General features: G+C 38.0%; 1 protein-coding gene across 18 annotated transcripts in view; it reads right to left on the bottom strand.

The window, feature by feature from the left end:
- LOC117327783 (collagen alpha-1(XIII) chain-like) overlaps positions 1–26,427 on the bottom strand; it is a 140,788-nt gene that overhangs the window by 85,993 nt on the left and 28,368 nt on the right. For 16 of the 18 annotated variants that reach the window (XM_033885069.1, XM_033885025.1, XM_033885010.1 and 13 more), the window contains exon 3: positions 3,261–3,295. In XM_033885069.1, the coding sequence (XP_033740960.1) occupies positions 3,261–3,295 (35 nt within the window). Of the gene's footprint in view, positions 1–2,951; positions 2,979–3,260; positions 3,296–26,427 lie in introns of all 18 variants that reach the window. The other 2 variants (XM_033885017.1, XM_033885054.1) reach the window with 1 other exon arrangement.

Here is a 26,427-nt window from a genome sequence, read left to right on the forward strand (position 1 = left end):
TGGAACCATAAAATAAACCATTGTATGGAACCATAAAATAAACCACAGTATGGAACCATAAAATAAACCATTGTATGGAACCATAAAATAAACCATTGTACGGAACAATAAAATAAACCACAGTTTGGAACCATAAAATAAACCATTGTATGGAACCATAAAATAAACCATTGTATGGAACCTTAAAATAAACCACAGTATGGAACCATAAAATAAACCATTGTATGGAACCATAAAATAAACTACAGTATGGAACCATAAAATAAACCATTGTATGGAACCATAAATTAAACCATTGTATGGAACCATAAAATAAACCATTGTATGGAACCATAAATTAAACCACAGTATGGAACCATAAAATAAACCATTGTATGGAACCATAAATTAAACCATTGTATGGAACCATAAAATAAACCACAGTATGGAACCCATAAAATAAACCACAGTATGGAACCATAAATTAAACCACAGTATGGAACCCATAAAATAAACCACTATATGGAACCATAAATTAAACCACAGTATGGAACCCATAAATTAAACCACAGTATGGAACCCATAAAATAAACCATTGTATGGAACCGTAAATTGGTATTGTTATTGGTAAATCATGACACAACATCTCTGGATACATGAGAACTAGTGGCCATAGCAATGTGTCTCCAAAATAAAGAGGTTGCACACAATCATTCCCATTTTAAAATACTTCAATGAAATTAATCAAACATACAGGAAATTAAAACCTTTAGGTATTTTAATTAGAAGTTACAATGGTGTGCTATGACAGTAGAATATTGCAAAGACACAAGTGTTTATCAAGCTGAAGCTCCGTATGTAATGAAGATCCTTCCAAGCAATATGTTCTAGTTCACTAATTGATTGAAACTGCATACCACCAAAGAAAACCTTAAATAATCATGGAAGCTACAAGTGCCTGAAGTCAGATTTAATGAAATTCTAACTTTGTAAAACATATTCCATTATTTCTAAGAATATGTCCCTATTGTTATCTGTGTAGCCCCTGGTAACAAACAGAGATGTCAATTTGGTTTGTAGAGATACATACATGTTTACCAGGCCAGCCTGGCACCCCCGAAGCTCCCTAGTTACCACCATAGAAAACACCAATTGTATCTCACAGGAACTGTTTCCAACATGATCCTTCTTCAAGGACATGCTTCCCAATAAATACATACCCAAGGACAATCATTGTAAAGTGGTATTGAAACCTACTACATAACACACAAAAAATAAACATTATGTCACACACCTTCTAACCACCATAAACACATCATGGAGTTTCTTAAAGTAATGTTTGGAAGTTTGGAAGAGGACAATAGACATGGAAGGATGAACAGAGAATATGATAAACCAGAGCTGGTGATCTGTAATAATGTGATCTGAGGGTCACAGCTTTAGTAAGTCTGAATTTTCACCTCGGTAGCCAAACATCAAACTTTAAGTCTAGGATTTCTAATGGGTTCCCCAAACTGTATAATATTCAAGGCAATCTAGGTTTCTGTAGTCTTGAAGACTAAGAAAAACAAAGGGAGTACAGTGAACTATGTACATTGTTCATGTTGTCAAATCTACAGCTGAAGGAGATTTCCTTCAGAAAAGTAGATCACCCGACATAAAAATAAGTCTTGGGTCATCAGTTTGATCCTCGGAGAAAGAATGCATTCTTATCATCAAATTTTCCCGATCATAAATCTACATAGCAATGTGCAAAAACCAATCTAGTGTGGTAGTTAAACAACACCTTGGTTACTGTTTCTGATAGACTATCTAGTGTGGTAGTTAAACAACACCTTGGTTACTGTTTCTGATACACTAAGTTCTACATCTGCTACATACTGTTTCTGATACACTAAGTTCTTCAATGTTACCTTCTGTTTCTGATACACTAAGTTCTACAATGTTACCTTCTGTTTCTGATACACTAAGTTCTACATCTGTTATCTACTGTTTCTGATACACTAAGTTCTACAATGTTACCTTCTGTTTCTGATACACTAAGTTCTACAATGTTACCTTCTGTTTCTGATACACTAAGTTCTACAATGTTACCTTCTGTTTCTGATACACTAAGTTCTACAATGTTACCTTCTGTTTCTGATACACTAAGTTCTATAATGTTATCTACTGTTTCTGATACACTAAGTTCTACAATGTTACCTTCTGTTTCTGATATACTAAGTTCTATATCTGTTACCTACTGTTTCTGATACACTAAGTTCTGTAATGTTACCTTCTGTTTCTGATACACTAAGTTCTATATATGTTACCTTCTGTTTCTGATACACTAAGTTCTGTAATGTTACCTTCTGTTTCTGATACACAAAGTTCTATAATGTTACCTACTCTTTCTGATACACTAAGTTCTACAATGTTACCTACTCTTTCTGATGTACTTACTAAACTAACCAAGTAATGGAGTATCTAATGTTACAGTGTACTAACTAAACTTACCAAGTAAGGGAGTATTTAAAGTTACAGTATAAAAACCTTTCCAAGAGAAGGATCAAAGACAAGTCAACTAATAGGTTCTGTAAATGTATAAGCTTATTTGATCAATTTCTGAATTCACACTGCAAGCTCATCTATGAAATTGGTTTGCATTTTAAAGAAGGATGTGATGAAAGTTTTTAATAAGTTAAAGGCATTTGTAGTAGTACCTAGCTACATAATGTTAGTGATAGCAGTTAGTTTTCTATACTGTAGTGAAGGATCCATCAAGTCAAGTTTTTTAAATTTTAATACTTGTCCAAGTACAACTGTAATCATAACTAAAAATCCATTTATAATGTCACAGATTTGAAAAATATGCATTATGTCCGAGATCTTAAAGGATAAGGAATCTCTGAAGGTTTGGATATTTTGACGGATTGACCCTTCCCTGTACACTAGAGCTCTAGTTAGTACTGTGGTATGATATAATGATATACCGGTAATCCTGTGTAACCCTTCTCTCCCTGTAAAACATCAGACACCACATCAAACAATTACCTCACAAATTCACAAGGAAGCATATTGCCAGTATCTGACATTTCTATAAATTACCAATACTGAAATTTAATTAGAAACTTATTATGTTAATTCAACAAAATGATCGTTAACTTAATATTTCCAATTTTTTGATGAAATAAATTTACTGTTGACACTATGATACATAGTTTAGTTGATTTTTGAAGTGAAAACATTTTAGATATCATCGTGAGGATCTATTGATATAATTCTATATTAATGGTACTTACCCGTATTCCAGTATCTCCCTTTTCTCCCTTTGGTCCTGAAACCGAGGATGACAAATCATTAGTCCTTCAGACCTGGTAGGGTTATTCTCTAAATACATAGCGATATTCCCAATACAGCATATATTTGGTAGGGAAATCCAAACCCCATATCTCTTAATATGATATGTGAATCCCAAGTATCTCTGATTAAATCTCCATGTTAAATAAGGTTAGGAAATCCCAAATACTTTTGATTACGATATAGAAATCCTAAGGGTCTCTAACTAAGGATATCCAAATTCTCTGTATAAGGTAGGGATAGTCCCAGTAGTTGTCTCACCTTTCTTTAAATATGGTCGTGATTTCCAATTTATTTCTATATATGACAGGGAAAATCTCCAGTACCTATCTATGGTTATACATGGTAGTGGTGTCCCCCGTATCTATAATTATATATGGTAGTGGTGTCCCCAGTATCTATAATTATATATGGTAGTGGTGTCCCCAGTATCTATAATTATATATGGTAGTGGTGTCCCAGGTATCTATAATTATATATGGTAGTGGTGTCCCCAGTATCTATAATTATATACAGTAGTGATATCCCCAGTATCTATAATTATATACAGTTTAGTGATATCCCCAGTATCTATAATTATATACAGTAGTAATTTCCCCAGTATCTATAATTATATTCAGTAGTGATATCCCCAGTATCTATAATTATATACAGTAGTGATATCCCCAGTATCTATAATTATATACAGCAGTGATATTCCAAGTATCTATAATTATATACAGTAGTGATATCCCCAGTATCTATAATTATATACAGCAGTGATATCCCCAGTATCTATAATTATATGCAGTAGTGATATCCCCAGTATCTATAATTATATAGAGTAGTAATTTCCCCAGTATCTATAATTATATATGGTAGTGATATCCCCAGTATCTATAATTATATACAGCAGTGATATCCCAAGTATCTATAATTATATACAGTAGTGATATCCCCAGTATCTATAATTATATGCAGTAGTGATATCCCCAGTATCTATAATTATATAGAGTAGTAATTTCCCCAGTATCTATACTTATATGCAGTAGTGATTTCCCCAGTATCTATAATTATATACAGTAGTGATTTTCCCAGTATCTATAAATATATATGGTAGTGATATCCCCAGTATCTATAATTATATGCAGTAGAAATTTCCCCAGTATCTATAATTATATACAGTAGTAATTTCCCCAGTATCTATAATTATATATGGTAGTGATATCCCCAGTATCTATAATTATATACAGTAGTGATATCCCCAGTATCTATAATTATACAGTAGTGATTTCCCCAGTATCTATAATTATACAGTAGTGATTTCCCCAGTATCTATAATTATATACAGCAGTGATATCCCCAGTATCTATAATTATATACAGTAGTGATTTCCCCAGTATCTATAATTATATATGATAGTGATATCCCCAGTATCTATAATTATATGCAGTAGTAATTTCCTCAGTATCTATAATTATATACAGTAGTGATATCCCCAGTATCTATAATTATATACGGTAGTGATATCCCCAGTATCTATAATTATATACAGCAGTGATATCCCCAGTATCTATAATTATATACAGTAGTGATATCCCCAGTATCTATAATTATATACGGTAGTGATTTCCCCAGTATCTATAATTATATATGATAGTGATATCCCCAGTATCTATAATTATATGCAGTAGTAATTTCCCCAGTATCTATAATTATATACAGTAGTGATATCCCCAGTATCTATAATTATATATGGTAGTAATTTCCTCAGTATCTTTAGTCTCCATGATCTATGTATAGTTATATGTAGGGATTTCCAGATGCCTGGTATAAGATAAGGATCACAGAAAAAACAAATGAAACAGGCTATAGGCAGATATATATTCTAATCTATCCAGATAAAACACATGAAGTATACTGAATGGTTAACACAATCATAACAACCTTTTTATATATGTTTATTTTTTCAATGCATATCTAGAGTATATTTTTGTGGCGATAGTATTACCTATAATTAGACATAATAAGCTGACTCTGAGCTGCGCCACTGTCAGGGCGTACCCTTGTGCCCCTGTGACCCCTAAGTGCACTTGATGACCCTGGTAAACCATAGTATCTCCCTAACTTTGATGTTTCCTGAGGCAACATGTTGAAATGAGCTTAGATGTGTACTTGGACAGGTGTTAGCTGCTGTGAGCCCCTGTACTATAAGAGTATACTGTATTGATTCTAGGCCCTTGTCAGCATCACCTCATAAAAAGAACCAGCTTTACATGTAACAATGACAATCACTATACTCATCATCTGTTAAAGATATTTTAGTGTATAGAATATTCATTTTGTTTTTAATTCACATTAGTTTTGAGACAAGACTTTCTCAATACTTCCATAAAAGCATGTATGTTCCAAAGTGTAATTTCATTTTCTATTGATCCTCTATATTGAGCTCAAGATGGTAAAAACATTTCCTCACATCCCTAAAATCACATTCAAAAGTCTAAATTCCACCCTCAATCCACAAAATATTTTGAGTGAAAATTTTATTCAATTCTGTCTCTTTATAACCATTAATTGAACAATTTGAATTAATGTCCTGTGGTCACATTTAGAATGGCTACAGAACTTGTACCAGTAAGAGGCCCAATGGGCCTGACAGTGTATCACTCATCTACTACTGAACTAACTTCCATGGACTTCATTAAACCAACTCATCAAAATGACACCTTGTGAAGCTGCTTTGGAAGGTTTTATTCCTGTCATTCACAGGGATTCTAAGGTAAATAACTCTTCATTCTAATGTAGAAATAGTAATTCAATTTAACAAATGGGCCCACATTTATGAACCATGATCTTTTTTATTATTTAGAATGGACATTGTGGTTATCTCAGCTATATACCAAAACTGTATAGCCAGGCATCAACAGAACAGGTATGGACAGAATTTACATGAATACATTAAACACTAATCTGTATCGTATAACTTCTATATAGCAGTATTATATGTATAACAATTTAGATGGAAATTGATGTATAGATAAAATCAAAACAGTAACATGTGGAGTTTGACACAAATCATTGTAACATATCATGGGAACTGAAGAGAATGGCTGATAAGGCTCAAGGGAAAGGCAAAACTTATATCAGGAAATATTTGGTTAATCTAGAGAATATGTTTTGTCTAATTTTCATTGGAGTCACTTGTTCAGATTGTGAATAGAAAGATTGATGATGGAGTCTGTGTAAAACCTGGTAAAGGGATCTTCACACAGCCTCATTCTGACACTTAACCAATGAGATCTGGTCCAGTGTTTGACAATAAACTGATGATGATTTCAAACTAGGAATGAAGTTTAATATCAATGACAGAAGTGTAGTGTCGCTGGGCTGTTTGATCCTCTCATTATCCTGCTGTAATTGGCAAAGGGAACTCCATTTTAATAAGAGGATAAGACATATTGACTGAACCACGCCAGACTTGGTTTGGCAGACCTCCACCTCCATGGCTCCCCACTCACTGGTCTCTGTGTAGCAATGCACTCACATCTTCTGGCTGGTGCAAGGAAAGATGTATGGACCATAGAAGCAACAATGACAGCAACCAGAGACAGGCAAACCTCAATTGTTTTGTCAATTGAGAAGCCACAGTAAATGAGCCATCTTTGATCTTGATAACATAAAAATCTGGTCTATCAAGGAGGAATGTGAGAGTGATGGGAATCATGAATTGGTGTGTGTTATGCCATTCTGACATCACGGTCAAAACAGGCATATGTTGTGTATGGATTATCCAAGCTGTGACAGCTGGTAGGGCCATTCCTCCACACTTCAGTCTGATATCCTCTTAATGAGGGCAGCAGACATGCCATAGTATATCATCACAACTTACAAACATCACAACATACAAACATCACACTGAGCATCACAACATACAAACATCACAACATACAAACATCACAACATACAAACATCACATAGATTATCACATAGATTATCACAACATACAAACATCACATAGATTATCACATAGATTATCACAACATACAAACATCACACTGAGCATCACAACATACAAACATCACACTGAGCATCACAACATATAAACATCACATAGATTATCACAACATACAAACATCACACTGAGCATCACAACATACAAACATCACACTGAGCATCACAACATACAAACATCACACTGAGCATCACAACATATAAACATCACATAGATTATCACATAGATTATCACAGCATACAAACATCACACTGAGCATCACAACATACAAACATCACACTGAGCATCACAATATACAAACATCACACTGAGCATCACAACATATAAACATCACATAGATTATCACAACATACAAACATCACATAGATTATCACATAGATTATCACAACATATAAACATCACATAGATTATCACAACATACAAACATCACACTGAGCATCACAACTGATAGAGATATGTATATACCACTGATAAAGATCTGTCACTGGTGGTATACCCTGTGTATATATACCACTGATAGAGATATATATATATACCACTGATAGAGATCTGTCACTGGTGGTATACTCTGTATATATACCACTGATAGAGATATATATATACCACTGATAGAGATCTGTCACTGGTGGTATACCCTGTGTATATATACCACTGATAGAGATCTGTCACTGGTGGTATACTCTGTATATATACCACTGATAGAGATCTGTCACTGTGGTATACCCTGTGTATATATACCACTGATAGAGATCTGTCACTGGTGGTATACCCTGTGTATATATACCACTGATAGAGATATATATATACCACTGATAGAGATCTGTCACTGGTGGTATACTCTGTATATATACCACTGATAGAGATCTGTCACTGTGGTATACCCTGTATATATATACCACTGATAGAGATCTGTCACTGGTGGTATACCCTGTGTATATATACCACTGATAGATATATATATATACCACTGATAGAGATCTGTCACTGGTGGTATACCCTGTGTATATATACCACCGATAGAGATATATATATACCACTGATAGGGATCTGTCACTGGTGGTATACCCTGTGTATATATACCACTGATACAGATCTGTCACTGTGGTATACCCTGTGTATATATATACCACTGATAGAGATCTGTCACTGGTGGTATACCCTGTGTATATATACCACAGATATATATATACCACCGATAGAGATATATATATACCACTGATAGAGATCTGTCACTGGTGGTATACCCTGTGTATATATACCACTGATAGAGATCTGTCACTATGGTATACCCTGTGTATATATATACCACTGATAGAGATCTGTCACTGGTGGTATACCCTGTGTATATATACCACTGATAGATATATATATATATATACCACTGATAGAGATATGTCACTGGTGGTATACCCTGTGTATATATACCACTGATAAAGATCTGTCACTGTGATATACCCTGTGTATATATACCACTGATAGAGATCTGTCACTGGTGGTATACCCTGTGTATAGATACCACTGATAGAGATATGTCACTGTGGTATACCCTGTGTATATATACCACTGATAGAGATCTGTCACTGTGGTATACCCTGTGTATATATACCACTGATAGAGATCTGTCACTGGTGGTATACCCTGTATATATATACCACTGATAGAGATATGTCACTGTGGTATACCCTGTGTATATATACCACTGATAGAGATCTGTCACTGGTGGTATACCCTGTATATATATACCACTGATAGAGATATGTCACTGGTGGTATACCCTGTGTATATATACCACTGATAGAGATCTGTCACTGTGGTATACCCTGTGTATATATACCACTGATAGAGATCTGTCACTGTGGTATACCCTGTGTATATATATATACCACTGATAGAGATCTGTCACTGGTGGTATACCCTGTATATATATACCACTGATAGAGATATATATATACCACTGATAGAGATCTGTCACTGGTGGTATACCCTGTGTATATATATACCAGATAGAGATATATATATATACCACTGATAGAGATCTGTCACTGATGGTATACCCTGTATATATATACCACTGATAGAGATATGTCACTGTGGTATACCCTGTATATATATACCACTGATAGAGATATATATATACCACTGATAGAGATCTGTCACTGTGGTATACCCTGTGTATATATACCACTGATAGAGATCTGTCACTGTGGTATACCCTGTGTATATATACCACTGATAGAGATCTGTCACTGTGGTATACCCTGTATATATATATATATATACCACTGATAGAGATATGTCACTGGTGGTATAATACCATTTGTATACATTCAGCTACCCTGTGTTGGTATATGGTTGCAACTCCAACCCCATTTCCAGACATCTGGTTTGAGGACTGATAAATATTCTAAATATTTATGAATTATTATCTTTTCAATGTGTTTGGCCCCTGTATGCTCTGGTTCAATTACGATTCTGTTACATAATTCTGCCTGGCCATTTTAAAGTTCATCTCCTTAGTTAATGATGTGATAAATCTTGAGTTTCACTGTTATACTGTATCAGCAGTAAGATTGGGACAGCATATTCACATAAATATCTGGTTTCATAGTGTTTTACAACTAGGGGGTTATAAAATTGTCTGCAGGATAGTAAGGTGCTTTCTCCTTATCAGCTCCCCTGGTGGTATCCACTTACCCACAACCACCTGTTTTTTCAGTCAGCCAATCAAATCAGATCTGTCCAATATCCATTTAATTTCATGTGTATTACACATACTTGTGCATGTGCATATGCATATACGGGGCCGCGGTGGCCGAGTGGTTAAGGTGTCCCGACACTTTAACACTAGCCCTCCACCTCTGGGTTGCGAGTTCGAAACCTACGTGGGGCAGTTGCCAGGTACTGACCGTAGGCCGGTGGTTTTTCTCCGGGTATTCCGGCTTTCCTCCACCTCCAAAACCTGGCACGTCCTTAAATGACCCTGGCTGTTAATAGGACGTTAAACAAAAACAAACCAAATGTGCATGTGTCTGGCTGATACACAAACACAGATATAGACATCAAAACCTCATAGCATTCCATGTATATACTCATTTCGATATAGATGACAACTCCTAATACATTGTAATTCCAAAAACTACCATATGCACATCACATTTTAATATCATAGAATACCATCAGTATTGTCATGGAAACCACACCATTGCCATTGGATACCATAGTACATTGATACAATAGCATTGCCAATAGTTACAAGCATTGTCATCAATGCCATAGTTTTGCCACTGGATACCATAGTATTGTCACATATACCATAGTAATCCCATTGGATAGCATATATTATTGCCATGAATACAGTAGCATTTCCATAGAATACCATAGTATTGCCATGGATACTACAGGGTTGCTTTTTGATACTAAAAGGTTATCTTTGGAAATCATAGGGCTGTCATAGACTCTAAATGGTTTTCATTGGATACTATAGTATTGGGATAGGATACCACAGTACTGCCATGGGATATTATATTATTTTCATGGGATACCACAGTATTGCAATCGGATATTATATTGTATTCATGGGATACCACAGTATTGCTATTGGATACTACAGGGTTTTCATGGGATACCACAGTACTGCTATTGGATATTATATTGTTTTCATGGGATACCACAGTATTGCAATCGCATATTATATTGTATGCATGGGATACCACAGTATTGCTATTGGATACTACAGGGTTTTCATGGGATACCACAGTATTGCAATCGGATATCATATTGTATGCATGGGATACCACAGTATTGCTATTGGATACTACAGGGTTTTCAGCGACTGACATTATTGCCATCAGATACTAAATAGGGTTTTCATCGACTACCACAGCCATCGGATACTAAATAGGGTTTTCATCGACTACCACAGCCATCGGATACTAAATAGGGTTTTCATCGACTACCACAGCCATCAGATACTAAATAGGGTTTTCATCGACTACCACAGCCATCAGATACTAAATAGGGTTTTCATCGACTACCACAGCCATAGGATACTTTAGGGCTTTCCGGATACTATAGGGTTTTCATAGGATACCACAGTATTGCCATTGGATATTATAGGGATTTCATTGGATACCACAGTATTACCATTGGATACCATAGTATTGTAATAGAAAGCAGTAATAAAAACTACCCTGCCCACACTGGGGCCCACACTGGGGCCACACTGGGGCCCAGGGTCCCACACTGGGGCTCTAACTAGGGACCTTTCATCTCAAGGCAAGAATCCTAACAGAAAGCTAAAGGGAAATTCCCACTAGTCTGAGCTCGTAAGGTGATCGTAATTCCCACTAGTCTGAGCTTGTAAGATGATCGTAATTCCCACTAGTCTGAGCTTGTAAGGTGATCGTAGTATTGCCTAAAATATCCAAACACCAACTTCTCCTCCCATAACATGATTGTACTGTGAAGCAGCACTTAGGGTAAATGTTGTCAGGGTTAACCTCAAGAGGCAGTCTGCTAGAGCTGGGGTTGTGATTGACAGGTATGAAAGTGATCCAGCCATAGAAATTAGCTGGTGGTTACCCAATTACTGCAGGCTCAACACTGCTGTAAAGTTTGGAAATACACATTAATTCTACCCATCATCCCTTTCCTGCTGTTATGAATGAAATATTTGCTATAACAGCTTAGAAACAATAGAGCAGTTGTGTCTGGTACATTGGCTTATTATGTGATAACCGTGTATTTGATTGTATCACTGGAGGCTGTCAACAGGACCTGTTCTAACCTCCTTATCTAATGTCAGTGGTGGTGATGTCATCAGCATACCATGTATAGTAGTCTTACCTATCATACTTCTGTATTTATATAGTAAACCAGGAATATCCTAATGCGCCTACATGTACTTGTATTTCTTTTTCAAGAAATCAAAATATATTTCAATTTCTCTCCTACGATGTACAGAATAAATGTGAAATAAAAGTAAAATTACATGTAAAAACCCTGCAGGAATCAGAAAAATAAGTGTTGACAAGGTATAATGATTTAATGATGTATATCCTTCAAGGTAGAGTATTATAATGATGTATATACCTAAATTATAGTATTTTAATGATGTATAAGGTAGAGTATTCTAATGTCATATACACCTCAAGGTAGAGTATTTAATGATGTATACACTTTATGACTGCCATTTTGAATGTGCTTATTCAATAATATGATGAGTATAGCAATAAAGAAGCAAAATTCGTAATACAAATTCATATATATACTTATACATATATATACGTATACATATATATACTTATACATCTTCAGTGTTATCACAACCTCATTCCTCAGTCTACATCAGAGTAGTAGCCATTACTTCAGTCTATTACATTCACCATCCGAGTGAGATGAGAAATCCTGTAATTCTAAACAATGCATATACACATGTGGAAGTGGATTTCAAAGAAAGAACAACTCTGAAAATAATCTGGAAACATTCCTAACTTTTATCCTATTAGATCCTCACTGTTTCTGAATACAATTCCTTAACACTGTAACCACATTTTCAAACTTTATCAAAACACGGAACCTACTACCAGTATTAGAAGCATATAAAGGAATTCATTGTTTATCCCTATATTTTTTCATGCAGTTGCTGCTGTTGGAAATGTAACCATAGATCAAGGCATTTTATAATTAATTACTTTTAATACAGATGCTCAGAGTAGGTTTTATATTTATACCTGTATATGTTTTATAAGGTAACATGTCACACCCAGTACTAAGAAGCCCAGTATAATTTATTTGCTAACCAGAGTGATGTGTTCCCTTCAGTAACCAGATAGTGACATGTTCCCATCAGTAACCAGAGTGATGTGTTCCCTTCAGTAACCAGATAGTGACATGTTCCCTTCAGTAACCAGAGAGTGATGTGTTCCCTTTAGTAACCAGATAGTGACATGTTCCCTTCAGTAACCAGACAGAGAAGTTTTCCCTTCAGTAACCAGATAGTGATATGTTCCTTTCAGTAACCAGATAGTGATGTGTTCCCTTCAGTAACCAGATAGTGATATGTTCCCTTCAGTAACCAGAGAGTGATGTGTTCCCTTCAGTAAGCAGATACAGAAGTATTCCCTTCAGTAAGCAGATATAGAAGTGTTCCCTTCAGTAAGCAGATACAGAAGTGTTCCCTTCAGTAACCAGGTACAAAAGTGTTCCCTTCAGTTACTAGATAGTGATGTGTTCCCTTCAGTAACCAGATACAGAAGTGTTCCCTTCAGTTAATAGATAGTGATGTGTTCCCTTCAGTAACCAGATAGTGACATGTTCCCTTCAGTAACCAGAGAGTGATGCGTTCCCTTCAGTAACCAGATAGTGACATGTTCCTTTCAGTAACCAGATAGTGATGTGTTCCCTTTAGTAACCAGGTAGTGATGTGTTCCCTTCAGTAACCAGATAGTGATGTGTTCCCTTCAGTAACCAGACAGAGAAGTTTTCCCTTCAGTTACCAGATATAGGGGTGTTCCCTTCAGTAACCAGATACAAAAGTGTTCCCTTCAGTAACCAGATACAGAAGTGTTCCCTTCAGTAACAAGATACAGAAGTGTTGCCTTCAGTAACAAGATAGTGATGTGTTTCCTTCAGTAACCAGGTAGTGATGTGTTCCCTTCAGTAACCAGATAGTGATGTGTTCCCTTCAGTAACCAGGTAGTGATGTGTTCCCTTCAGTAACCAGGTAGTGATGTGTTCCCTTCAGTAACCAGGTAGTGACATGTTCCCTTCAGTAACCAGATAGTGATGTGTTCCCTTCAGTAACCAGATAGTTATGTGTTCCCTTCAGTAACCTGATAGTGATGTGTTTCCTTCAGTAACCAGATACAGAAGTGTTCCCTTCAGTGACCAGATAGCGATGTGTTCCCTTCAGTAAACAGATAGTGATGTGTTCCCTTCAGTAACCAGATAGAGAGGTGGTCCCTTCGATAACCAAATAGTTATTTCCTTCAGTAACCAGATAGAGAGGTGTTCCCTTCGGTAACCAGGTAGAGAGGTGTTCTCTTCAGCAACCCTTCAGTAACTAGATAATGAGATGTTCCCTTTGGTAACCTGATAGAAAGGCGTTTCCTTCGATAGCCAGATGAATATATCAGAAAGAAGTGTTCCCTTTAGTAAACAGAAAAAAGTGCTCTTTATGGTACCTGACGAGATGTTCTCTTCAGTAACTAGATAGAGAGGTGTTTCCTTCAGTAACCAGATAGAGAGGTGTTTCCTTCAGTAACCAGATAGAGTTTTTTCCTTCGGTAACCAGATAGAGTTACTCTCTTCAGTAACCAGATAGATACTTATACCCTTCAGTAACCAGATAGAGAAGTGTTCCCTTCAGTAACCAGATAGAGAGTTATTCCTTTGGTAACCAGATAGAGTTTTTTCCTTCGGTAACCAGATAGAGCTACTCCCTTCAGTAACCAGATAGAGAGTTATTCCTTTGGTAATCAGATAGAGCTACTCCCTTCAGTAACCACATTAGAGAGGTGGTCCCTTGAACACAGATAGTCCCTTTCAGAACAACCATAGGAGACAGGAAATGTTGGTACATCACCTGTAGTAACAGTAGATAGAGATGCCTTCTACATTCTAACTACATTACATTTAGAGAACACAGACATACTTAAGCCATGAAAGATGACCAAACAAACAACCCAGAAAGCAAAGGCAATGAATTAAAACATTATTAAGATAACAATATCTGGGTTTCTGACCCTAGTTATTGTACACATATAACATGTACCACCTCCAACCATTCAAACTGGATTCATGACCTTTATGGATTCCTGTGGTTATTGGCCTCAGCTGACCAACCAAGTGGTCTTATGGCAGATCTCCAGGACAATGGTCAGTCTCAGCCGATTTGAGCAATCTCCCAAACATCAATCTGTTTGATGGCCTTTGGTCAGCAGGCTCCTTAACTGCCTCATTAGTTGTTGATAACCCCCTCCACAGGTCTGGTTAGAAGTGACAAATGGACACCGATTTATGGCCATCTTATGTTACCTCTATTTTTACAAATCTGTAATTAATGTTCTAAAGACTAGCTGACAACCCCTAATCTTACAATTCTATAATAATTGTCCTACAGACACACTGATCACTACATACCTAAGTTGAGGTTTGGCGGTGGGGGCAATCAGCTTGCCTAGGTTTGGGGGGAGGGGGGGGGGGGGGGGGGGGGGGGGGGGGGGGCCAAATCAGTTAGCCTAGATTTGGGGGTTGGGGGCAATCAGCTTGCCTATGCTTATCCTCTTAAAATACAAAATTCTTCGGCCATATTTTCCTCCTGGCTCCTAATACAGTTAATCAGCAGAATATGTACTGTAAGGAAAAAGTCAATAGGTCAAGGAGAATGAGACAACAGTGTTCTTGGAAGGTCTTGGGACAACAGTGTTCTGGGAAGGTGTTGGGACAACAGTGTTCTGGGAAGGTCTTGGGACAACAGTGTTCTGGGAAGGTCTTGGGACAACAGTGTTCTGGGAAGGTCTTGGGACAACTGTGTTCTGGGAAGGTCTTGAGACAACAGTGTTCTGGGAAGGTCTTGGGACAACATGTGTTCTGGGAAGGTCTTGAGACAACAGTGTTCTGGGAAGGTCTTGAGACAACAGTGTTCTGGGAAGGTCTTGAGACAACAGTGTTCTGGGAAGGTCTTAGGACAACAGTGTTCTGGGAAGGTCTTGAGACAACAGTGTTCTGGGAAGGTCTTCAGCTTCACCAATGACACCCACTGTATACAACTAGGTCATTCCAAGCAATGATATGTTCACCAAGTGAAGACTAGGACGTTGATAATGACACCACAATTTACTCAAAAGAATCTACATTTATACAACACTGGTCTCTGTACAGTAATGGTTTATTGATACAGAATAAACACACATTGATTGAACATAAAAGCAAGGTAACTTTTGGTAGGCTCCATATTGAACAACCCACATTGATGAAAATTTAATTGACAACATTTTAAGAAACAGATAAGTTTAATTTGTTTGTAAATGTTCATATTTAAAATTGTAGTTAACATTTTATTTCAGAGAGATTTACAGTTTTCACATTTTCAGATCTTGGGCAGCATTCAGTTTTCACATTTTCAGATCTTGGGCAGCATTAGTAATCTAACTGGTGATGTTCATACATCTATATTAGCTTATTATCATGATTTACCATTCAGTGTCAATAATAAGTTTCTTATCAAAGAGTTTCAAATAGATTAAGATGCACAGATTGTTTTTTTAAATAAATATTTTTATTGAAGAACATGTTCCCAGTTAAATCTTAGAGTAATGCTTACAACAGGTGATCCCCTTCTCTCCACTGGAGGAGATGGTGAGGTACCAGACGGCCACTTTATCATAATTAGCCAATGCTCAGCACATTTGTTAGGGCATATCAGACAAACAGGACAGTGAGATGAATGGAAGAGCTGGGGTGTGAGGAATACAAGAGTAGAAATGACAGACAAACAGAGTAGAATGCACCGGGCAGATAAGGGCCCCGAGGCAGTACCTAACGAGATGTCACATAAAGCATACTGGTGATACATGAGCTTAATTAGGGGTGTATCTATGGCCCCCTAATTCTCTTAATGTCTTTCCATCTACAGCATGTAAACCTATATGGGGACAAACATTCTTTAAAAGTTGAGAATGTATCTGAGATACACACTAAGTTTTATTTTTCTGTAAATTACAACAATTCAATGTATAATTTGCTATTCAAGACCCATTTTTTTCTGGAACATGTCCAAAATCTTAAGTCATTCCTATCAAAGACAAGCACAACAGCAGTATGTTAGATTGCAACAGACAGCCCACATGACAAAACATTAACCGATTAAACGCAGTATGATCACCTAATGAAATACAGTAGGAATCAGCATGAGAGTCAATGACATTCAAGTATACGCTGACAAATTTGCATAAGGACATTTAACCACAATATCATATGACAGTGAAAATCCAATTACATGTCAATCCCATCATGAGAATGTTTGCCAACATCAATGCAAAGAGCACAGGCCAATTTCATGCTCCAGATAATTTGAAAATAGGAAATATTGTGAAATGCTAGAAACAGAATCACCACTTCCCAAAATGTATGGTTACAGGAAGGATATAGTTACATATCAGTTGTCTGTTGTGTATATTGAGAGTAGAGTTACAAATCAGAGTACCTGTCATGTACCAGGGAAAACAGGGTTACATTATCAGGGTACCTGTCATGTACCAGGGAAAACAGGGTTACATTATCAGGGTACCTGTCATGTACCAGGGAAAACAGGGTTACATCATCAGGGTACCTGTCATGTACTGGGAAAACAGGGTTACAAATCAGGGTACTGGAAAACAGGGGTTACAAATCAGGGTACCGGTCATGTACCAGGGAAAACAGGGTTACAAATCAGGGTACCTGTCATGTACTGGGGAAAACAGGGTTACATATCAGGGTACCTGTCATGTACCAGGGAAAACAGGGTTACATATCAGGGTACCTGTCATGTACTGGAAAACAGGGTTACAAATCAGGGTACTGGAAAACAGGGTTACAAATCAGGGTACTTGTCATGTACTGGGAAAACAGGGTTACAAATCAGGGTACTGGAAAACAGGGTTACAAATCAGGGTACCGGTCATGTACCAGGGAAAACAGGGTTACATATCAGGGTACCTGTCATGTACTGGAAAAACAGGGTTACAAATCAGGGTACTGGAAAACAGGGTTACAAATCAGGGTACCTGTCATGTACCAGGGAAAACAGGGTTACATATCAGGGTACCTGTCATGTACTGGGAAAACAGGGTTACAAATCCGGTTACTGGAAAACAGGGTTACAAATCAGGGTACTGGAAAACAGGGTTACAAATCAGGGTACCTGTTATGTACCAGGGAAAACAGGGTTACAAATCAGGGTACCTGTCATGTACCAGGGAAAACAGGGTTACATATCAGGGTACCTGTCATGTACTGGGAAAACAGGGTTACATATCAGGGTACCTGTCATGTACTGGGAAAACAGGGTTACAAATCAGGGTACCTGTCATGTACTGGGAAAACAGGGTTACAAATCAGGGTACTGGAAAACAGGGTTACAAATCAGGGTACTTGTCATGTACTGGGAAAACAGGGTTACAAATCAGGGTACTGGGAAAACAGGGTTACAAATCAGGGTACTTGTCAAGTACTGGGAAAACAGGGTTACATATCAGGGTACTGGAAAACAGGGTTACATATCAGGGCATCTGGGTTGTACTGGGAGGGTAGGGTTACATATCAGGGTGTCTTGGGTGTACTGGGAGGGTAGGGTTACATATCAGGGTGTCTGGGGTGTACTGGGAGGGTAGGGGTTACATATCAGGGTGTCTGGGGTGTACTGGGAGGGTCAGTTACATATCAGGGTGTCTGGGGTGTACTGGGAGGGTCAGGGTTACATATCAGGGTGTCCTGGTGTGTACTGGGAGGGTCAGGGTTACATAGCAGGGTGTCTGGGGTGTAACTGGGAGAGGGTCATTACATATCAGGGTGTCTGGGGTGTACTGGGAGGGTAGGGTTACATATCAGGGTGTCTGGGTGTACTGGGAGGGTAGGGTTACATATCAGGGTGTCTGGGGTGTACTGGGAGGGTCAGTTTACATATCAGGGTGTCTGGGGTGTACTGGGAGGGTCAGGTTACATATCAGGGTGTCTGGGGTGTACTGGGAGGGTAGGGTTACATATCAGGGTGTCTGGGGTGTACTGGGAGGGTAGGGTTACATATCAGGGTGTCTGGAGTGTACTGGGAGGGTAGGGTTACATATCAGGGTGTCTGGGGTGTACTGGGAGGGTAGGGTTACATATCAGGGTGTCTGGGGTGTACTGGGAGGGTAGGGTTACATATCAGGGTGTCTGGAGTGTACAGGGAGGGAAGGACTATACATCAGGTTGTCTGAGGTGTCTGGGCTGTACTGGGAGGGAAGGTTAAATGTTTGATGTGAAACGCAGGCTTCTAGCTTTACTTCCATGGAGAAGATCAAGAAACCGCCGCGCTTCAATGAAGTGTGACATTTTTTCATTATTGTCGTGTTGATTATACACTAGGCCTACCGTCATAATGACCCCTTGGGGTATATATTGGATACCTGTACAAATCACCTACATGTATACGTAGGTCCCGAGACACAATACCCGTCACAGGTGTTGGTCCGGTGTATGGAATTCAGAAGGATCAGTATTTTGAAGTTTTTTAATACTATAATAAAGAAGGACCAATTCCGTACTAAGAAAATGCGTTCGGTATTCAGGTGTTCGGTTTTTAGACGGTTCGGTTTTCGGAAGTTGCACTGTAACTGTATATGTACCTGTATATGTGCTACATCTAATCATGTGACTATGATTTAGTCTTCCTGTAGTAGCTACATTGAATCACTTGAACATGCTTATAAAAATGTTAAGATTTGTGTTAATGTAGTGTGTCGACTCCCTAATCACTTCTATCCACCCTGTCAAGCATTCCTGATCTCTACACTTGTGATCCTTGAAACCTTCATACCAGCAAGTCTTCATGTTGATCCTCAGGTACCGAATGGTGTAATGTAAATGAGGTGAAACCCCCAGATATTCATGTGAGAAATATCTGTAACATTTCAAACAGAGCTGGCAAATGTACTTACAGGAAACCTCACCATTACAGCCATGTGCTTGTATAATGGACTTGTTAAATAACAGTGTTTCTGCCACAACCATTTAATACATGAACACAACCATTTTATACAAGAACACAGAATTACAATTTAAACCTAAGGAACATATCCAATCACACAAATTGGCTTTGAATCCATGACATCCTCATGGGAATTCATGTTAGCAAAATTGGCTTTTTTTCAAACAGGTCCCTTCAATACTTCATCACAGGAGCCATGCCCTGACCTCCAGAAGACTAGTCAGACCACCCAGTACTGATCAGGACCCTCACCTGCCTTACATGTACCTGTGTTAACCCTCCCTTATACCACATATTCCTGTTAAAGTCAGAGTCAACCATAAGTAGGGATATGAGGAGCAGCACATGGAGACCTGTGGCACTCTCTCATACACAGTACATTGCTTTTAAGAGCTATAAAGGTGTCGGTAGAGGCACCCTTGACTATACCTGGCTCGTGTCATTACCACAACACTTATGTCTGCCTCCCCCTAAAAAATGTGAGGGGATAGGTTGGGAGCTGTGAGCCGGGGTTGAGTATCCGGAGCAATTGTGGCAGCAGTTTTGACAGACCATATTTACCCAATGCTTCTTATTTCTTCTCAATACACAGATCTAACTTCAATATCAACAGACACTAACTAAACAGTTATCAGTCAATATCATCAATGATTTTATTGTTTCAGTTTTCTATCAGGAAAGTATATTTAAATGGCTAACTACTATCTAAGTTGCCAGCATTTTCAGCACAACACAAAAGTGTTGGAACAGTGGATAAGTTGCTCACTAAACCACCACAACTAAATCTGAGCTAAAACATATAATGACCTGCAGGGGAAAATTTTGTTCCTTTCTTTTTTTAAATATCTCTTTATCCACAAATATAATGTAGTGAAATAGTAACATCTCAATCCCTGTATGTATAATATATATGTCCACTCTTGGCTCACACTTAGAAGCAACCTCTTGTTCTCTAAGCAAACCTCTGGTGCTGGTGCTGGTAAGCTTAGAAGTTATTAAGGTTCTTAAGACCCAATGAAACCTCTTAATTAGGTTGTATGCAGAATGAAACCAAATTAAAGGTTATTTGAAAGAATTGTCAAGGCTATGTTCATATTTTTCCAAAACCCTTCATACATTGGGGTCACAATCAACTCTTTCAAATAACCAAAAGCATGATATTAAACACGATCACCATAAACATTAAACTTGATAGTGTATATATGTATTTATTGACAATTTGTCCATTTGCCAAAAGAAAGGTAGGTCTCTAAGTAATTTCTATATGGAACACTAAATAGCAAAATGTTTAACAATTTTCTAAGACCAAAGACAAGAATTCAATAAATTTCAAGGTCAAAAGTACATTCATGTCTTTCCATAGCCAAAAGTACATTCATGTCTTTCCATAGCCAAAAGTACATTCATGTCTTTTCATAGCCAAAAGTAAGTTCAAGGCTTTTCATAGCCAAAAATTCATTGAAGATTTTTCATAGCCAAAAGTAAGTTCAAGACTTTCCATGGCAAAGTTTTTATTTAAGACTTTTTATAGCCAAAAGTACATTTGATGCCTCTCATGGCCAAAAGTAACTTCTAGGATTTTTTACTGTAAGCAGCCTGCGGTCTCCTATAGCTTACACCTGGAGTGGTCATTGACATTATTGATCTGTAATAGGAATACAAGTAATGGAGTTTGGACTAGTGACCTCTTAACAAACATCCTACAACTTAAAAGGAAACTCCTACCAGCTACAGCGACCAAGGTGACATCTCAACAATTACACATACTGTTGTTCTCACGGTGTATCCTTTGTGAAATAATTAGTAACATTTATGTCCGGATACACTACAGTGAAATTGAATGTTGGAAGTGTTGGGGTGCGAGAGAATGAGACATCAGTGTTGCCTTGAAGAAGTGATCTGGACAGCTTGTACTTGAGGAATGTCTTATCGGTGAAGACAGCGATCAAGTTGTCATTATCAGACTCATCTTCTCTCTTCCAACACAGACCCATTCCTGCCCTTTATTACACAATCAAACTACCTGTAATTAACCAAACTACGATAACAGACATAAAAAATGTCCGCTTGAGTGTTGAATCAGTGGATCTCAGCTGTTTACACCTCTGCTGCACTTATCAGCTAACAGAACACAGCCAGTCAAGTGGCATTACACAGCACACTGCACCCTCCCATACACTCCTCATCAATGTTGTATGATAGACACACCACCATACAATACACTCCTCATCAGTGTTGTATGATAGACACACAACCAAACAATACACTCCTCATCAGTGTTGTATGATAGACACACAACCAAACAATACACTCCTCATCAGTGTTGTATGATAGACACACCACCATACAATACACTCCTCATCAATGTTGTATGGTAGACACACCACCAAACAATACACTCCTCATCAATGTTGTATGATAGACACACAACCATACAATACACTCCTCATCAATGTTGTATGATAGACACACAACCAAACAATACACTCCTCATCAATGTTGTATGATAGACACACAACCAAACAATACACTCCTTATCAATGTTGTATGGTAGACACACCACCAAACAATACACTCCTCATCAATGTTGTATGATAGACTCACAACCAAACAATACACTCCTCATCAATGTTGTATGATAGACACACAACCATACAATACACTCCTCATCGATGTTGTATGATAGACACACAACCAAACAATACACTCCTCATCAATGTTGTATGATAGACTCACAACCATACAATACACTCCTCATCAATGTTGTATGATAGACACACAACCATACAATACACTCCTCATCAATGTGGTATGATAGACACACAACCAAACAATACACTCCTCATCAATGTTGTATGGTAGACACACCACCAAACAATACACTCCTCATCAATGTTGTATGATAGACACACCACCATACAATACAATCCTCATCAATGTTGTATGATAGACACACAACCATACAATACACTCCTCACCAATGTTGTATGATAGACACACAACCATACAATACACTCCTCACCAATGTTGTATGATAGACACACAACCAAACAATACACTCCTCATCAGTGTTGTATGATAAGACACACAACCAAACAATACACTCCTCATCAATGTTGTATGATAGACACACAACCATACAATACACTCCTCATTAATGTTGTATGATAGACACACCACCATACAATACACTCCTCATCAATGTTGTATGGTAGACACACCACCATACAATACAATCCTCATCAATGTTGTATGGTAGACACACCACCATACAATACAATCCTCATCAATGTTGTATGGTAGACACACCACCATACAATACAATCCTCATCAATGTTGTATGGTAGACAGTACACAACCAAACAATACACTCCTCATCAGTGTTGTATGATAAGACACACAACCATACAATACAATCCTCATCAATGTTGTATGGTAGACACACCACCATACAATACAATCCTCATCAATGTTGTATGGTAGACACACCACCATACAATACAATCCTCATCAATGTTGTATGGTAGACAGTACACAACCAAACAATACACTCCTCATCAGTGTTGTATGATAAGACACACAACCATACAATACACTCCTCATCAATGTTGTATGGTAGACACACCACCATACAATACAATCCTCATCAATGTTGTATGGTAGACAGTACACAACCAAACAATGCACTCCTCATCAATGTTGTATGATAGACACACTACCATACAATACACTCCTCATCAGTGTTGTATGATAGACACACAACCATACAATACACTCCTCATCAATGTTGTATGATAGACGCACAACCATACAATACACTCCTCATCAATGTTGTATGATAGACACACAACCATACAATACAATCCTCATCAATGTTGTATGATAGACACACTACCAAACAATACACTCCTCATCAATGTTGTATGATAGACACACAACCATACAATACACTCCTCATCAATGTTGTATGATAGACACACAACCATACAATACACTCCTCATCAATGTTGTATGATAAGACACACAACCAAACAATACACTCCTCATCAATGTTGTATGATAGACACACAACCATACAATACAATCCTCATCAATGTTGTATGATAGACACACAACCAAACAATACACTCCTCATCAATGTTGTATGATAGACACACAACCATACAATACACTCCTCATCAATGTTGTATGATAGACACACAACCATACAATACACTCCTTATCAGTGTTGTATGATAGACACACAACCATACAATACACTCCTCATCAGTGTTGTATGATAGACACACAACCAAACAATACAATCCTCATCAATGTTGTATGATAGACACACAACCATACAATACACTCCTCATCAGTGTTGTATGATAGACACACAACCATACAATACACTCCTCATCAGTGTTGTATGGTAGACACACAACCAAACAATACAATCCTCATCAGTGTTGTATGGTAGACACACAACCAAACAATACAATCCTCATCAATGTTGTATGATAGACACACAACCATACAATACACTCCTCATCAATGTTGTATGATAGACACACCACCATACAATACACTCCTCATCAATGTTGTATGGTAGACACACAACCAAACAATACACTCCTCATCAGTGTTGTATGGTAGACACACAACCAAACAAGAGGCCCATGGGGCCTGTATCGCTCACCTGGTTGGATTTGACCAAATGTCAAAATAATGTTCATGTTCAATTTATTCATACACATACTCTCTAAGGGACTGAAAGACCCTATGGATTATTTTTACAACCTAATTGTGTTTGAAGAAACTAAGTTCCTTAGGGTGGGGAAAGACCCTTGGGCCTCTTAGACTCCGCCCCTCAGGCCCCTGGGTGTTCAGAGTAAAATTTATACAAACTCTGTTCCCCTCCCCCCCAAGGATGTTCCTGACCAAATATGGTTCTAATTCATTCATAACTTTATGACTTGTAGCAATTTAAAGACTAATCTCTATTCCCCTATTTGGCCCCGCCCCTCAGGCCCCTGGGGGTTCAGAGTAAAAATTTATACAAACTCTGTTCCCCCTTCTCCCAAGGATGTTCCTGTTCAAATTCATCCATAACTTTATGACTAGTAGCGATTTAAATGATTAACCCTATTTCCTCTATTTGGCCCCGCCCCTCAGGCCCCTGGGGATTCAGAGTAAAAATTTATACAAACTCTGTTCCCCTTCTCCCAATGATGTTCCTGATCAAATTTGGTTCAAATTCATTCATAACTTTATGACTAGTAGCGATTTAAAGGATTAACCCTATTTCCCCTATTTGGCCCCGCCCCTCAGGCCCCTGAGGGTTCAGAGTAAAAATTCATACAAACTCGGTTCCCCTTCCCCCAAGGACGTTCCTGACCAAATCTAATTAAAATCCATGAAAAATTTTATGACCAGTAGCGATTTAAAGACTAATCTCCATTTCCCATATTTGGCTCCGCCCCTCAGGCCCCTGGGGGTTCAGAGTAAAAATGTATACAAACTCTGTTCCCCTTCTCCCAAGGATGTTTCTGACCAAATTTGGTTCTAATTCATTCATAACTTTATGACTAGCAGTGATTTAAAAGATTAACCCTATTTCCCCTATTTGGCCCAGCCCCTCAGGCCCCTGGGAGTTCAGAGTAAAAATCAATACAAACTCTGTTCACCTTCCCCAAGGATGTTCCTGACCAAATCTAGTTAAAATCCATTAAAAAATTTATGACTAGTAGCGATTTAAAGACTAATATCTATTTCCCCTATTTGGCTCCGCCCCTTAGGCCCCTGGGGGTTCAGAGTAAAAATGTATACAAACTCTGTTCCCCTTCTCCCAAGAATGTTACTGACCAAATTTGGTTCAAATTCATTGATAACTTTATGACTAGTAGCGATTTAAAGGATTAACCCTATTTCCCCTATTGGGCCCCACCCCTAATGCCCCTGGAGGTCAGACCAACCGTTTATACAAAATTGGTTTCCCTTCACCCAAGGATGTTTCAGACCAAATATGAATCAAATCCCTTCATTTCTACAGAAGGAGAAGGATTTTAAAGAATTTGCTATATTTCCCCTATTGGGCCCCACCCCTACGGCCCCTGGGGGGCCAGACCCACCGTTTATACAAAATTGGTTCCCCTTCACCCAAGGATGTTTCAGACCAAATATGGATCAAATCCCTTTATTCCTACAGAAGAAGAAGGATTTCAAAGAATTTGCTATATTTCCCCTATTGGGCCCCGCCCCTCAGGCCCCTAGGAGGCCAGACCCACCGTTTATACAAAATTGGTTCCCCTTCACCCAAGGATGCTTCAGACCAAACATGGATCAAATCCCTTTATTCCTGCAGAAGAAGAAGGATTTTAAAGAATATACAATATTCCCCTATTGGGCC

Source organism: Pecten maximus, chromosome 1 (assembly GCF_902652985.1).
Source record: "Pecten maximus chromosome 1, xPecMax1.1, whole genome shotgun sequence".
NCBI lineage: Eukaryota > Metazoa > Mollusca > Bivalvia > Pectinida > Pectinidae > Pecten > Pecten maximus.